At 39.4% G+C, this 18,106-nt stretch overlaps 1 protein-coding gene across 1 annotated transcript in view; it reads left to right on the top strand.

The window, feature by feature from the left end:
• The first annotated feature begins 2,051 nt into the window (after positions 1-2,051).
• Positions 2,052-18,106, top strand: part of yaf2 (YY1 associated factor 2) — a 46,933-nt gene continuing 30,878 nt past the window's right edge. Inside the window, exons 1-2 of the mRNA XM_061914284.1 lie at positions 2,052-2,302; positions 2,544-2,669. Coding sequence (XP_061770268.1) covers positions 2,277-2,302; positions 2,544-2,669 — 152 coding nt within the window. The 5' untranslated portion in view covers positions 2,052-2,276. The remainder of the gene's footprint in view (positions 2,303-2,543; positions 2,670-18,106) is intronic.

The raw sequence follows: 18,106 nt of genomic DNA, 5'->3' as shown, positions 1-18,106 counted from the left end.
TATCTACATATATATATATATGTATATATATATATATATATATATATATATATATATACATATATATGCCATCCATTCGTTTTCCACCACTTGTCCATTACATGGTCGCGGGGGTTCACTGGACACTCTCAGCTGCATTTGGTTGGTAGGCGGGGTACACCCTGGACAAGCCGCCACCACATCGCAGGGCCAACACGGAAAACCTTTACACTCACATTCAGACACTAGGGCCCATCCCCAGGTGCATGTCTTTGGAGGTGGGAGGAGCCTATCCCCAGGTGCATGTCTTTGGAGGTGGGAGGAAGCCAGAGTTCCTGCAGAGAACCCACGCAGTCACGGGGAGAACATGCAAACTCCACACAGAAAAATCCTGAGCGCAAGATCGAACCCAGGACCTTCTTGTTGTGAGGCAGACACACTAACCCCTTTTTCACCGTGCTGCCCACATATATATGTATATACACACACCACTCAGTGGCCTAGTGGTTAGAGGGTCCGCCCTGAGATGGGTAGGTTGTGAGTTCAAACCCCGGCCGAGTCATAAATATGGGAGCCATTACCTCCCTGCTTGGCACTCAGCATCAAGGGTTGGAATTGGGGGTTAAATCACCAGAAAGTGATTCCTGCTGCCCACTGCTCCTCTCACCTTTCAGAGAGTGATCAAGGGTGATGGGTCAAAATACAGAGAATAATTTCTACAATTATTGGGATGTATACACACACACATATATATGTATGTATACATATTTGATTTGTTGTATTTTAATTTCAAATATGCAAAAAAACAAGCGCAAGCACCCTATCCAATACAGTGCTATAGCCTTAACAGCCATTATAACTAAATGAAAACAATGTAGAATAAAAAAACGAGAAAAAAAAAATTAACAAAATAAGCAATGGACTTATATATATATATATATATATATATATATATATATATATATATATATATATATATATATATATATATATATACATGTGTGCGTGAATGTGTCTGTGTGTGCGTGTGAGTGTGTAAACTTTTGACCAGCACTATATATATATATATATATATATATATTTATTTATATATATATATATATATATATATATATATATATATATACAAACATAGATATACAGTATATATGTGTGTGTGTATATATATGTATATTTGTGTGTAAACTTTTGACCACCACCATATATATTGTGTCTGTGTATGTATATATATATATATATATATATATATATATATATATATATATATATATATATATATATATATATATCCACACACGTATACTATATATGTCTGTTTACATATACATATATATATGTACAGTATATGTGTGTGTATGTATATATATATATATATATAGGGACGGCGTGGCGCAGTGGCAGAGTGGTCGTGCGCAACCCGAGGGTCCCTGGTTCAATCCCCATCTAGTACCAACCTCGTCACTTCCGTCGTGTCCTGAGCAAGACACTTCACCCTTGCTCCTGATGGGTGCTGGTTGGCGCCTTGCATGGCAGCTCCCTCCATCAGTGTGTGAATGTGTGTGTGAATGGGTAAATGTGGAAGTAGTGTCAAAGCGCTTTGAGTACCTTGAAGGTAGAAAAGCGCTATACAAGTACAACACATTTATCATTTATTTTTTTATATACGAACATACATATACAGTAAATGTGTATATATATATATATATATATATATATATATATATATATATATATATATATAAATATATATATATATAGTATTAGTTGTAATGAATACACTTATGCTGCTCATTCTTCTGTAGTATACTTTTTTGGGGATACTATACATAGGAACGAATAAATATATTACATTCTAGGAAGCCTCGCCTCCACTTGAACAGAATAATAATGTAAAAGGACGAATATTCAATTATCTTAAGGGATGTGTATTTTTACCTTTTATTTATTTTTTTTAATATGATTGTCAGCATTGTGACATAATAACATAATAACAAGTCAAGTAAATAATGCCCATGCAGGACAGACGAGGGCGCTGTGGAGCCATAACGGGGAAGGCCCGCCTCCGGAAGTAACGCCGCACGTGATTGGAGCAACCTTGTCACGTGACCGGCTTTACAGCGGAGTTTCCACGACAGCTGGAAGCCGAGCGAGCGGCAAAGGACGCATCGCTTCTTCTTTTCCTTCTTCTTCTTTTTCTCCTCCTTCGTCTTCTCCTTCTTCTTCTTCTCCTGGAAAGACTCGCCACCAACCAGGCTTCTGCTCGTCCCGCCAACCCTCCAGAGACACCCTGGTCTGGCATGGGCGACAAGAGGAGTCCCACAAGGTAACGATGGCGCGGGGAGAGCGGGCCAAACCACGCCGAGTGGCGGCCCAACAGTGGCGGGCTGGCGGGGGGCCGACCAGCCTTTTTCCTCCACGGTTTGACCACAGCTACGCGGCTCCCCAGTCGGCCCACTGCCGCACTTGGAGCTGTGCTAGGTGCTCGGAGCGAGAGGCTGCCCTTCCTCGTCTTCGTGCCGTCGCTTCCCTGCTTTATTTTTATTATTATTGTGTTTGTTTTCAAGGCCGAAGCGTCAACCGAAGCCCTCCTCCGACGAGGGGTGTTGGGACTGCAGCGTGTGCACGTACAAGAACACAGCAGAGGCTTTTAAGTGCATGATGTGTGATGTCAGGAAAGGGACATCAACAAGGTAAGACCACCATTTTATTTACACTTTAGCTGCCTTTACAAAAACAACATGATCAAATAGCACAACTATGTGCATGGCTTGTATCCTTCTGACATTACATCAGTGTTTACTGCAGTATGTTTTGGGAATTTTCATTCACATTGTCGGACACAAAGGCATATATTTTCTTTTGTTTATGCATATCTAACTCGTAAATAAACACTAGCAAAAGTCAGCCAAAAATTTAGCCAATGCGAGTCGATCTATTCCGCCTATAAAGCACTATTAAAAACCCCAAATCCTCATTTTACATTCTACACACATGCTGCACAAAGGCATATATTTTTCTTTTTTTTTATGCATTCTAACTCGTAAATAAACGCTAGCAAAAGTCAGCCAACGATGGTGCCAATGCTAGTCAATCTATTCCGCCTATAAAGCACTATTAAAAACCCCAAATCCTCATTTTACATTCTACACACATGCTGCACAAAGGCATATATTTTTCTTTTTTTTAATGCATTCTAACTCGTAAATAAACGCTAGCAAAAGTCAGCCAACGATGGTGCCAATGCTAGTCAATCTATTCCGCCTATAAAGCACTATTAAAAACCCCAAATCCTCATTTTACATTCTTCACACATGCTGCACAAAGGCATATATTTTTCTTTTTTTTTATGCATTCTAACTCGTAAATAAACACTAGCAAAAGTCAGCCAACGATGGTGCCAATGCTAGTCGATCTATTCCGCCTATAAAGTACTATTAAAAACCCCGAATCCTCATTTTACATTCTACACACATGCTGCACAAAGGCATATATTTTTCTTTTTTTTATGCATTCTAACTCGTAAATAAATGCTAGCAAAAGTCAGCCAAAAATGTAGCCAATGCGAGTCGATCCATCCCGCCTATAAAGCACTATTAAAAACCCCGAATCCTCATTTTACATTCTACACACATGCTGCACAAAGGCATATATTTTGGGTTTTTTTATGCATTCTAACTCGTAAATAAACACCAACAAAAGTCAGCCCACAATGGAGCCAATGCGAGTCGATCTATTCCGCCTATAAAGCAGTATTAAAAACCCCAAATCCTCATTTTATATTCTACACACATGCTGCACAAAGGCATATATTTTTCTTTTTTTTTATGCATTCTAACTTGTAAATAAACACTAGCAAAAGTCAGCCAATGATGGTGCCAATGCTAGTCGATCTAACCCTCCTATAAAACACTATTAAAAACCCTAAATCCTCATTTTACATTCTACACACATGCTGCACAAAGGCATATATTTTTCCATTTTTTTATGCATTCTAACTCGTAAATAAACGCTAGCAAAAGTCAGCCCACAATGGAGCCAATGCGAGTCGATCTATTCCGCCTATAAAGCACTATTAAAAACCCCGAATCCTCATTTTACGTTCTACACACATGCTGCACAAAGGCATATATTTTTCTATTTTTTTTATGCATTCTAACTCGTAAATAAACACTAGCAAAAGTCAGCCAAAGATGGTGCCAATGCTAGTCGATCTATTCCGCCTATAAAGCACTATTAAAAACCCCGAATCCTCATTTTACATTCTACACACATGCTGCACAAAGGCATTTATTTTTCTTTCTTTTTTTATGCATTCTAACTCGTAAATAAACACTAGCAAAAGTCAGCCAACGATGGTGCCAATGCTAGTCGATCTATTCCGCCTATAAAGTACTATTAAAAACCCCGACTCCTCATTTTACATTCTACACACATGCTGCACAAAGGCATATATTTTTCTTTTTTTTATGCATTCTAACTCGTAAATAAATGCTAGCAAAAGTCAGCCAAAAATGTAGCCAATGCGAGTCGATCTATACCGCCTATAAAGCACTATTAAAAACCCCGAATCCTCATTTTACATTCTACACACATGCTGCACAAAGGCATTTATTTTTCTTTTTTTTTAATGCATTCTAACTCGTAAATAAAGACTAGCAAAAGTCAGCCAACGATGGTGCCAATGCTAGTCGATCTTTCCCGCCTATAAAGCAATATTAAAAACCCCAAATTTTACGTTCTACACACATGCTGCACAAAGGCATATATTTTTCTTTTTTTTTATGCATTCTAACTCGTAAATAAACGCTAGCAAAAGTCAGCCAACGATGGTGCCAATGCTAGTCAATCTATTCCGCCTATAAAGCACTATTAAAAACCCCAAATCCTCATTTTACATTCTTCACACATGCTGCACAAAGGCATATATTTTTCTTTTTTTTTATGCATTCTAACTCGTAAATAAACACTAGCAAAAGTCAGCCAACGATGGTGCCAATGCTAGTCGATCTATTCCGCCTATAAAGCACTATTAAAAACCCCGAATCCTCATTTTACATTCTACACACATGCTGCACAAAGGCATATATTTTTCTTTTTTTTATGCATTCTAACTCGTAAATAAATGCTCGCAAAAGTCAGCCAAAAATGTAGCCAATGCGAGGCGATCTATCCCGCCTATAAAGCACTATTAAAACCCCCGAATCCTCATTTTACATTCTACACACATGCTGCACAAAGGCATTTATTTTTCTTTTTTTTTAATGCATTCTAACTCGTAAATAAAGACTAGCAAAAGTCAGCCAACGATGGTGCCAATGCTAGTCGATCTTTCCCGCCTATAAAGCACTATTAAAAACCCCAAATTTTACGTTCTACACACATGCTGCACAAAGGCATATATTTTTCTTTTTTTTCTATGCATTCTAACTCGTAAATCAACACTAGCAAAAGTCAGCCAACAATGGTGCCAATGCTAGTCGATCTATTCCGCCTATAAAGCACTATTAAAAACCCCAAATCCTCATTTTACATTCTACACACATGCTGCACAAACGTATAAATTTTTCTTTTTTTTATGCTTTCTAACTCGTAAATAAACACTAGCAAAAGTCAGCCAACAATGGAGCCAGTGCGAATCGATCTATTCCGCCTATAAAGCACTATTAAAAAAAAAAAAAACATAACCAAGCATGCATCACTATAGCTCTTGTCTCGAAGTAGGTCTACTGTCACCACCTGTCACAAACAAGCCGTGACTTATTTTGAAGGTTTTGGTGTTTTCCTGTATGTAGTGTTTCAGTTCTTGTCTTGCGCTCCTATTTTGTTGTTGATTGTCATGTCATGTACGGATGTACTTTGTGGACGCCGTCTGCTGCTCCACACGCTGTAAGTCTTTGCTGCCGTCCAGCATTCTGTTTGTTTACTCTGTAGCCAGTTTAGTTTTAGCTTCGTTTAGCATAGCCATCCCTAAACTTCAATGCCTTTTCGTAGCAGCACTCGGCTTTTGTTTATTTTTGGATTAAGCGTTAGATACTTTTTTTTTTTACCTGCGCCCTGCCTCCCACGACCAACCATGTTCCCGACATCTACAAAGTAATTAGCTACCTGCTGCCACTTACTGATATGTGCTGAGCTCTAGACATTTCAGACACGTAACAACGGCATATTTGCGGATTATAATTACTGGTTTGCAAAAAATATTTTAACCCAATTAGGTGAAATGACATAATCTCCCACAGCACACCAGACTGTATCTCACGGCACACTTGTGTGCCGCGGCACAGTGGTTGAAAAACCGGATCGCTGACGGGTCTGCCAACTTTCGTTGCCCCTTACAGAAAAAGGTGGGAAACCGGTTAATTGGTAAATGGCTTGTATTTGTATAGCGCTTTTCTACCTTTTTTTTAAGGAACTCAAAGCGCTTTGACACTATTTCCACATTCACCCATTCACACACACATTCACACACTGATGGAGGGAGCTGCCATTCATGGCGCTAACCAGCACCCATCAGGAGCAAGGGTGACGTGACTAGGATGGTAGAAGGTGGGGATTGAACCAGGAACCCTCAGGTTGCTGGCACAGCCACTCTCCCAACCGCGCCACGCCGTCCCCATTATAAACATAAATATATGTAATCGTTGCTATAAATAGTCATATATTAAGATTTAAGAGCACATAAAGACAAAACTAAAAGGTCGCCAATTCAAGTTGGGAATGTGCTTTTGTTCTGAAGGTTTCGCCCAGGATGTTTCAGGCACTGGGAGCAAAAAAAAAAAAAAGATTACTTGATTTTTTTTAATATAAGGTGAAAACAAGCTTGGTGGTACAGGAACTTTGTATAAAGTGCTCATGGATGTACTTAACAAGATGTATGCGAGAGAACCAATGAGAGGCACAATCCAGGATGAAGGTGCATGTTTAATATTTGAAAAACGAGAACATTAAATCTTTTCAACATAAAAAGGACATCGTTTTTAACTTAATGCAACAGATATTTTTCTGTCAGTAAGGAGTGTAACGGTACACAAAAATTTCGGTTCGGTACGTACCTCGGTTTAGGGTTATTTTTTTTACCAAATTTGTAAACAATGGCTTATCCTTTTAACATTGGGAACACTATAATAATTCTGCCCACGTTAGTCCCAACATTAAACTGCCTCAAGATTAAATAAAATGACAACTTTTCTTCTTCATATAAAAAGTGCAACATTTAAACAGTTTCAAGTCAACTCATCATGCTAATTTATTACAGCATTTGGGAAGCCTGTAGTTGATTTTTATTGTGTAAATGTTATATTTTTATTAACATGTGATAGCAGGGACCCTGCCATTCAAAGCTTTTCTGTCCCCGTTTTTCCCGAAATTCCAGGAGTTCCGTAATACCATTTATTAATAAAAAAAGAGTACTTGTTTGACATTTCTCGACTGATTTGGAAAAATTCCAACACCAACCATTCGGTCATTCAGAACATTCACATTTTTTAGATTTTTTAAAAATAACCTGGATTTCCCCAAATTTCTAAGAAGTTCCAATAGAAATGAATGGGACATTTTCAAACTTCCACCATTTCCACATTTTTCTACCAATTCAAACCATTCCACCTCCAACATATTCCACATAGCCTGGATATTCAAACTAGATTTTTCCAACTTAAAAAAACCCCAGGAATTTCCAGAAATCCCGTTTTTCAAACCCTTTTTTCACCCTTTATTCTGTCGACTACTCCTTCCACATTTTTAAACCCACTACAACTGTTCCACTGTCAAAACATTCCTCGTAATCAGGACAAAAAACAAATTTATTTTTTGAACTGGAAAAATTCCCCGTTTCCCCCGAAATTCCAGGAATTCCGTAACACCGTTTCTCAATGAAAAATGTTGCTACTTAAACATTTCCTCGACCGATTTGGAAAATTCCAAACCAAACCATTCGGTCATTCAGAACATTCACATTTTTTAGAATTTTTTAAAAATAACCTGGATTTCCCAAATTTCTAAGAAGTTCCAATAGAAATGAATGGGACATTTTTCAAACTTCCACCATTTCCACATTTTTTCAACCAATTCAAACCATTCCACCTCCAACATATTCCACATATCCTGGATATTCAAACTATGATTTTTTCCAATTAAAAAAAAACAAGGAATTTCCAGGAAATCCCGTTTTTTCAAACCCTTTTTTCACCCTTTTTTTCCACATTTTTAAACCCACTACAACTGTTCCACTGTCAAAACATTCCTCGTAATTAGGACAAAAAACAAATTTGTTTTTTTGAACTGGAAAAATTCCCCGTTTTCCCGAAATTCCATAACACCGTTTATCAATTAAAAATGTTGCTTCTTAAACATTTCTCGACCGATTTGAAAAATCTAACACCAACCTTTTAAACTCATTCAGAAGATTAATTTTTTTTAGAATTTTTCCAAAAATCCTGGAATACCCCAAATTTCTGGGAAATTCCAATAGAAATGAATGTGACATTTTTCAAACTTCCACCATTTCCACATTTTTCAACAATTCAAACCATTCCACCTCCAACATATTCCACATATCCTGATATTCAAACTGATTTTTCCAAGTTCCAAAAATTTCCAGGAATTCCCAGATATCCCGTTTTTCCAACACTTCTCCACCCTTTTTCTGTCGACTACTCCTTCCCCCATTTTTCACCCACTTCAACCGTTCCACTGTCAAAACATTCCTCGTAATCAGGACAAAAAACCAGGTTGTTTTTTGAACTGGAAAAATTCCCATTTTTCCCAAAATTCCAGGAATTCCGTAATACTGTTTCTCAATGAAAAATTTTACTACTTCAACATTTCTCGACCGATTTGAAAAGATCTAACACCAACCTTTTAAACTCACTCAGAACATTACATTTTTTTTTTTAGAATTTTCTCAAAAATCCGGAATTCCCCAAATTTTCAAGAAGTTCCAATAGAAAAGAATGTGACATTTTTAAACTTTCACCATTTTCACATTTTTCAACTGATTCAAACCATTCCACGCCAACATATTCCACATATCCTGGTTATTCAAACTATGAGTTTTCCAAGTTCCAAAAATTCCAGGAATTTCAAGAAATCCCGTTTTTTTCAAGCCCTTTTCCACCTTTTTTCTGTCGACTACTCCTTCCCCATTTTTCAACCGACTTCAACCGTTCCACTGTCAAAACATTCCTCTTATCAGGACAAAAAACAAAGTTGTTTTTTGAACTGGAAAAATTCAGATTTTTCCCACAATTCCAGGAATTCCGTAATACTGTTTTCCAATGAAAAATTTTACTACTTCAACATTTCTCGACCGATTTGAAAAGATCTAACACCAACCCTTTAAACTCACTCAGAACGTTAATTTTTTTTTGAATTTTCCCAAAAATCCGTGAATTCCCAAAATTTTCAGGAAGTTCCAATAGAAAAGAATGTGACATTTTTCAAACTTTCACCATTTTCACATTTTTCAACCGATTCAAACCATTCCACTGTCAAACCATTCTTCGTAATCAGGACAATAAAAAGCTGTTCTTGAACTGGAAAATTCAGTTTTCCTGAAAATTCCATGAATTCCATAATAACGTTTATCAATTAAAAATGTTACATCAATTAAAAATGTCAACGTTTATCGACCAACCTTTTAAACTCATTCAGAAATTTCAATTCTTTTTTTAGTATTTTCCTAAAAATCTGGCAATTCCCAAAATTTCCAGAAGTTCCTATAGAAATGAATGGAAAATTTCTCAATTAAAAAGGTAACTACTTCAACATTTCTCTACAGATTTGAAAAATTCCAACACGGACCATTCACATTTTTTTTTTTTTGTCATTTTCCAAAAAAATCCTGCTTTTCCCCAAATTTCCAAGAAGTTCCAATTGAAATGAATGGGACGTTTTTCCAAGTTCAAGGTTCAAGTTTATTTGTCACATGCAGACTACACCACAGTAAAATGCTTTCTTCCATGCTCTTCAGATATTGCGTACAGTGGGATCCAAACACTAATCGCAGAATCTAATACACTAAATACAAAGAAAATACAAAACATTGAATAGCTCTGATGTACACTAATTACAAGACAGTTAATTTGCACAATAAGTCACAGAAGGTATGGTAGAAGTATCAGTACAAGTAGAAATACAGTACCAGTGCAATATCAAATAGTGTAACAGTATATACAGTATAAGAAGCAACAAATATGAAGGTGTCTACAGTTCTTTGGCAGTTGAGTAGTGACAGTAGTATGAACAAAGGTAATGGAACCGTATGACTTCTTTATACTCTTGTTTTACATTATTTACAATCATTCAATCAATCAATCAATCAATGTTTATTTATATAGCCCCAAATCACAAATGTCTCAAAGGACTGCACAAACCACTACGACTACGACTTCCTCGGAAGAACGGGCAAGGAGAACTCACACCCAGTGGGACGCCACTGACAATGATGACCATGAGAACCTTGGAGAAAACCCCCCAGAAGACCGAAAGCAATGGATGTGGAGCGGGTCTAACATGATACTGTGAAACTTCAGTCCATAGTGGCTCCAACACAGCCGCGAGAGTTCAGTTCAAAGCGGATCCAAGACCGCAGCGAGAGTCCCGTCCACAGGAAACCATCCCAAGTGGAGGCGGATCAGCAGCGTAGAGATGTCCCCAACCGACACACAGGCGAGTGGTCCATCCTGGGTCCCGACTCTGGACAGCCAGTACTTCATCCATGGCCATCAGACCGGACCCCCTCCACAAGGGGGGGGGGGGACAGAGAGGAAAAAGAAAAGAAGCGGCAGATCAACTGGTTTAAAAAGGAGGTCTATTTAAAGGCTAGAGTATGCAAATGAGTTTTAAGGTGAGACTTAAATGTTTCTACTGAGGTAGCATCTTGAACTGTTACCGGGAGGGCATTCCCGGTAACATTGAATGAAAAGTATTGTAGTCCGGTAATTACATTGGTAAGTAAAGTGTTTTTACATTATTTTTTACATTATTTACAGTCATTGACTGAAGAGTATTGTAGTCCGGTAATTACATTGGTAAGTAAAGTGTTTTTACATTATTTTTTACATTATTTACAGTCATTGAATGAAGAGTATTGTAGTCCGGTAATTACATTGGTAAGTAAAGTGATCTTGTGCAAGCGGTTTTGTGCAATTGTGATGAGTATTAATCAGCGGTGCAGTGACTATTCCCACATTTTTCAACCTATTCAAACCATTCCAACATTGACACTTTCCACACATCCTGGACATTCAAACTAGCACTTCCCCAAGTTCCAAACTAAATTCCGGTTTTTCCTGGAAATTCAAACCATTCAAACCATTCTGACATTTATACTACAATCTGCCCGCATTTCAGTTCAATTTCACCATTGGAACATTCACACACAATTCCTTCAGGAATTGCCTCATCTAATACAAACCCCGTTTCCATATGAGTTGGGAAATTGTGTTAGATGTAAATATAAACAGAATACAATGATTTGCAAATCCTTTTCAAGCCATATTCAGTTGAATATGCTACAAAGACAACATATTTGATGTTCAAACTCATAAACTTTTTTGTTGTTGCAAATAATCATTAACTTTAGAATTTGATGCCAGCAACACGTGACAAAGAAGTTGGGAAAGGTGGCAATAAAAACTGATAAAGTTGAGGAATGCTCATCAAACACTTATTTGGAACATCCCACAGGTGTGCAGGCTAATTGGGAACAGGTGGGTGCCATGATTGGGTATAAAAACAGCTTCCATGAAATGCTAAGTAAATCACAAACAAGGATGGGGTGAGGATCACCACTTTGTAAGCAAATAGTCAAACAGTTTAAGAACATTTCTCAACGAGCTATTGCAAGGAATTTAGGGATTTTACCATCTATGGTCCGTAAAATCATCAAAAGGTTCAGAGAATCTGGAGAAATCACTCCACGTAAGCGATGATATTATGGACCGCTGATCCCTCAGGCGGTACTGCATCAAAAACAGACATCAGTGTGTAAAGGATATCACCACATGGTCTCAGGAACACTTTATAAAACCACTGTCAGTAACTACAGTTGGTCGCTACATCTGTAAGTGCAAGTTAAAATTCTGCTGTGCAAAGCAAAACCCATTAATTAACAACATCCAGGAACGCCGCTGGCTTGGCTGGGCCCGAGCTCATCTAAGATGGACTGATGCAAAATGGAAAGGTGTTCTGTGGTCTGACGAGTCCACATTTCAAATTATATTTAGACACTGTGGACGTGGTGTCCTCCGGAACAAAGAGGAAAATAACCATCCGGATTGTTATAGGCGTAAAGTGTAAAAGCCAGCATGTGTGATGGTATGGGGGTGTATTAGTGCCCGAGGCATGGGTAACTTACACATCTGTGAAGGCACCATTAATGCTGAATGGTCCATACAGTTTTTGGAGCATCCAAGCAACGTTATCACGGACGCCCCTGCTTATTTCAGCAAAACAATGCCAAGCCACGTGTTACAACAGCGTTGCTTCGTCGTAAAAGAGTGCGGGTACTTTCCTGGCCCGCCTGCAGTCCAGACATGTCTACCATGGAAAATGTGGGGCGCATTATGAAGCGTAAAATACGACAGCGGAGACCCCGGATTGTTGAACGACTGAAGCTCTACATAAAACAAGAATGGGAAAGAATTCCACTTTCAAAGCTTCAACAATTAGTTTCCTCAGTTCCCAAACATTTATTGAGCGTTGTTAAAAGAAAAGGTGATGTAACACAGTGGTGAACATGCCCTTTCCCAACTACTTTGGCACGTGTTGCTGGCATCAAATTTGAAAGTTAATGATTATTTGCCCCCAAACATTTTTTCATCAGTTTTAACATCAAATATATTGTCTTTGTAGCATATTCAACTGAATACGGGTTCAAAAGGATTTGCAAATCAGACCCCGGACTGTTGAAGGACTGAAGCTCTACATAAAACAAGAATGGGAAAGAATTCCACTTTGAAGGTTCAACAATTACTTTCCTCAGTTCCCAAACGTTTATTGAGTGTTGTTAAAAGAAAAGGTGATGTAACACAGTGGTGAACATGCCCTTTCCCAACTACTTTGGCACGTGTTGCAGCCATGAAATTCTAAAGTTAATGAATATTTGCCCCCCAAAATATTTTCATCAGTTTGAACATCAAATATCTTGTCTTTGTTGCATATTCAACTGAATATGGGTTGAAAAGGATTTGCAAATCATTGTATTCTGTTTATATTTACATCTAACACAATTTCCCAACTCATATAGAAACAGGGTTCGTACATTCCGCCAGCATTTCAGTTTCACTTCACCATTGGAACATTCACACGCAATTCCTTCAGGAATTGCCTCATCTTATATGTTATGATGTATTGATGCGGCAATTTGGCGACATACAATATCCAATTATCAGTATTTTTTTTTTTCCCAATTCTCTATTCTGCAATCAGTGCACTTCTTGCCACGGTGTTGACGCTGACCTTCGTGAGATGAGATAGCATGATGGCTTGCTCTTTAAACACATCCATCTTGTTGCCTGGAGTAGGAGATGAAGGGGAATGGCGAGGGGAGGGGGGGGGGCTGGCTAACAGACCCCGGAGCTCAACCCCCCCTAAGCTGTCGCTGATGCGAGTGAAGTGAGCCAGGAAATGAGTGTTATTCCTGCTGGACGATCTGCAACAGGATGAACACACAACAAAAGAGGAGCGGGAGGAAGTGTTTCAGGCTTTTTGGAAACTTGCAACAACAACAAAAATGTGACCGAGTGTGCGTATGTGTGTGTGTGTGTGTGTGTGTGTGTGTGTGAGTGTGTGTGTGCGAGAGGGGGAGGATGTGTTGTCACCGAAGCTGCCAGACAGACAGCCATAGCTTATTACTATGCAATAGCTTAATCAGCCGGCTGTCATCATCGGACACACACACTCACGCACAGATGCACTCAACACGCACGTTTCACACATTACTGCACACACACACACACACACACGTACACACACACACACTCGTGCAAGCAGAGGACACTGTGTGCTCTCGAGAAGGGAACTTTAAAGGCGGGGGGGGACTGTAAATTATCGCTTCATGTTGGGCGCTGAAATGGTGCGTTCGTTTGCCAATACTGCGGCAAAGACGGCGGCACAGGTGGTAGATGCTGTAAAAAAAAAAACGGACAAGCGCGTGGCTTGGCAAGGTGGTAAAGGGCAAAGGACATGCAGGGTGGAGATATTTACCGTATTATCCAGATCATAGGGGCACTGCCGAATGATCTATTTTTCATCTTTTTTCATATAAAGGGCACATTAAAGGAGTCATGTTATTATTATTTATTTTCTTAATGTAAAAGACTTCCTTGTGGTCTACATAACATGTGATGGTGGTTCTTTGGTCAAAATGTTGCATACCGTATTTTCTTGAATTGCCGCCGGTGCGTTAATTAATTTAAAACATCTTCTCACTCCGGCGTTTACCAAAGACATGCGGTAAAAGCAAGCATGCACTAATTATTTTAAAACCTCTTCTCACTCCGGAACTTACCAAAAACATGTGGTAAATTTAGGCCTGCACTTATAAATTTGAGTGTGATGTAAGGATACCATCATGAAAAGCACATTTAATAAAAAAAAAAAACGTTATTATGTTCTTGCCTTTACTTATAAATAAAGTCCATGCGCAGCTCCTTCTGATCAAAAGCATCGATAACTTGTTTATAGAAGTCTTCCTTATCTTTCTTCAGGTTTAAAAGTCTCTCTGTCTCGATGGAGATCTTCCTTTATTACCTCCTACTTCGATTGAAAGTCCAGTTTAGAAAACGGTTTTATTTTAGATATGTAATCCTCCATGTTAAAAGTGCAAGCGAGAGGAAAAAATAAACGATCGCTGCTTGTTGTCACTTCTTCTGCACCGAGTTGTCGCAAGAAGGATCACTAGCGCCCTCTACCACCAGGAGGCGGGAGTCATTTAATGACTCATATTTGACACACGCAGCTACGGTATATTAATAAATCATAGCTGCTTACTGTTCTTTTTAGCATATTCAATATCTTGGACCTTAAGTCCTACTGAATAGCTCTTAATCTTCTTCCCTTTATGCGATTTCAAATTATTGAAATCATCCTCCTCCGTTTTGAAAATGATGACAGGTGAAGTGTCACTCGTGACGTGACAAGTTTGACCCGGCGAAAATTCTAGGCATATTCTAGTTATTTTGCGAAACGAGTTTGACCCGGCGGAAATTAAAAATGATATTTTGCGGCGTTAATCCTGAGCCGGTGGTAATGCTAAACATGCGCTAATTATTTTGCGAAACGAGCTTGACCCGGCAGTAATTCTAGGCAGGCGCATACTATATACCCGGCGACAATTCAAGGAAATACGGTATTTTTCTTAACATGCCTCAAAACAGCAGCTTGGAGTTTGGGACATGCTCTCCCTGAGAGAGCATGAGGAGGTTGAGGTGGGAGGGAGGTAGAGGGTAGTGAAGGGGGGGTGTATATTGTAGCATCCTGGAAGGGGTTCTGGGTATTTGTTCTGTTGTGTTATGGTGCAGATGTTCTACCGAATTGTGTTTGTCATTCTTGTTTGGTGTGGGTTCACAGTGTGGCGCATATTTGTAACAGTGTTAAAGTTGTTTATACGGCCACCCTCAGTGTGACCTGTATGGCTGTTGAACAAGTATGACTTGCATTCACTCGTGTGTGTTTGTGTGAAAAGCCGTAGATATTATGCGACTTGGCCGGCACGCAAAGGCAGTGCCTTTTAAGGTTTATTGGCGATCTGTACTTCTCCCTACGTCCGTGTACACAGCGGCGTTATAAAAAGTCATACATTTTACTTTTTGAAACCGATACCGATAATTTACGATATTACATTTTAAAGCATACATCGGCTGATAATCGGCTGTTGTGTTATGGTGCAGATGTTCTACCGAAATGTTTGTCATTCTTGTTTGGTGTGGCTTCACAGTGTGGCGCATATTTGTAACAGTGTTAAAGTTGTTTATACGGCCACCCTCAGTGTGACCTGTATGGCTGTTGAACAAGTATGCCTTGCATTCACGTATGTGTGTGTGTGAAAAGCCTTAGCTATTATGCGACTTGGCCGGCACGCTAAGGCAGTGCCTTTTAAGGTTTATTGGCGATCTGTACTTCTCCCTACGTCCGTGTACACAGCGGCGTTTTAAAAAGTCACACATTTTACTTTTTGAAACCGATACCTATAATTTCCGCTATTACATTTTAAAGCATCTATCGACTGATAATCGGCTGTTGTGTTATGGTGCAGATGTTCTACCGAAATGTGTTTGATATTCTTGTTTGGTGTGGGTTCACAGTGTGGTGCATATTTGTAACAGTGTTAAAGTTGTTTATACGGCCACCCTCGGTGTGACCTGTATGGCTGTTGAACAAGTATACAATGCATTCACTTGTGTGTGTGAAAAGCCGTAGCTATTATGCGACTGGGCCGGCACGCTAAGGCAGTGCCTTTTAAGGTTTATTGGCGATCTGTACTTCTCCCTACGTCCGTGTACACAGCGGCATTTTAAAAAGTCATACATTTTACTTTTTGAAACCGATACCGATATTACATTTTAAAGCATATATCGGCTGATAATATCGGACATCTCTACGCAGAATTTTTGGCCACTTAATAAATGAGACGGTATACAAACACAATATTTTAAAACAAAACTTGACTGTTCTCACCTAAGGCCAAGAAACCCAATTATGTTTCACCTTAAGCGTCACCTTCATGTTTCAAATGAGATGTATAACACAGGCAAATATTAGTTCATTCACCCCACAGCACTCTGAAAAGTCCGGGCCACAAGTGGCTAACATGCTGCAGGTCACAGCCGCTAGGATCGCCGTTCTATCCGTTTTGTTTGACTTTTCCTCCAAGCCGTCATGTTTGCTTGCTCCCTGCAGTAACCCACCGCGTCCTCTGCTGCATGACAGGCTGACTGATGTGCGGCTTTCATCAGCGCTGCATAAACAAACAAGCCGCCTGCGAACCAATCAGCATTTTAGTCATTTCGATGAAAGGTTGTGAGCATACCGGTGTGTCCTCGGGCTCTAATTAGGTGTGCGTGCTTTTAGACACATTGGAAACTCCAAAGGTGACTCTAACTTTGTGTTATAAAACAGACATAGAATGGAGAGGGAATAGAAAACTCACTTGTTGGCGAGCGTCGCTTATTGGGAACCGAAGCAGGTATTTTTTGGGCACTGACTAGTGGAGGGGTCAGCAACCAGCGGCTCTGGATCACTCTGATGTGGCTCAACTGCATACTTGCTGACCTCCCCATTTTTCCGGGAGGTTTTCCGGATTTCATTGCTTCTCCCAGAAATTTCCCAAGGATAACATTCTCAGATTTTCACCCGGACAACAATATTGAGGGCGTGCCGTGATGGCAATGCCTTAAAGGGGAACATTATCACCAAACCTATGCAAGCGTCAATATATACCTTTATGTTGCAGAAAAAAGACCATCTATTTTTTCAACCGATTTCCGAACTCTAAATGTGTGTATTTTGGCAAATTAAACGCCTTTCTGTTTATCGGTCTTTTAGCGATGACGTCAGAACGTGACGTCGCCGAGGTAACACACCCGCCATATTCATTTTCACATTACAAACACCGGGTCTCAGCTCTGTTATTTTACGTTTTTTCGACTATTTTTTGGAACCTTGGAGACATCATGCCTCTCACGATACATGGCCCCATTCATTCTTTCCTTAACACGGATCAATCGTCCTGTCCCCTTAGCAGAAAAACAGCCCCAAAGCATGATGTTTCCACCCCCATGCTTCACAGTAGGTATGGTGTTCTTGGGATGCAACTCAGTATTCTTCTTCCTCCAAACACGACCAGTTGAGTTTATACCAAAATGGATACATGGCTGATACAGCAGAGGATTGGGAGGATGTCATGTGGTCAGATGAAACCAAAATATAACTTTTTGGTATAAACTCAACTGGTCGTGTTTGGAGGAAGAAGAATACTGAGTTGCATCCCAAGAACACCAAACCTACTGTGAAGCATGGGGGTGGAAACATCATACTTTGGGGCAGTTTTTCTGCTAAGGGGACAGGACGATTGATCCGTGTTAAGGAAAGAATGAATGGGGCCATGTATCGTGAGATTTTGAGC

This window comes from Nerophis ophidion, linkage group LG10 (genome assembly GCF_033978795.1).
Source record: "Nerophis ophidion isolate RoL-2023_Sa linkage group LG10, RoL_Noph_v1.0, whole genome shotgun sequence".
Classification (NCBI taxonomy): Eukaryota; Metazoa; Chordata; class Actinopteri; order Syngnathiformes; family Syngnathidae; genus Nerophis; species Nerophis ophidion.
The sequence above is the reverse complement of the archived record's forward strand: the minus strand, read 5'-3'. Positions and strand labels throughout refer to the sequence as shown.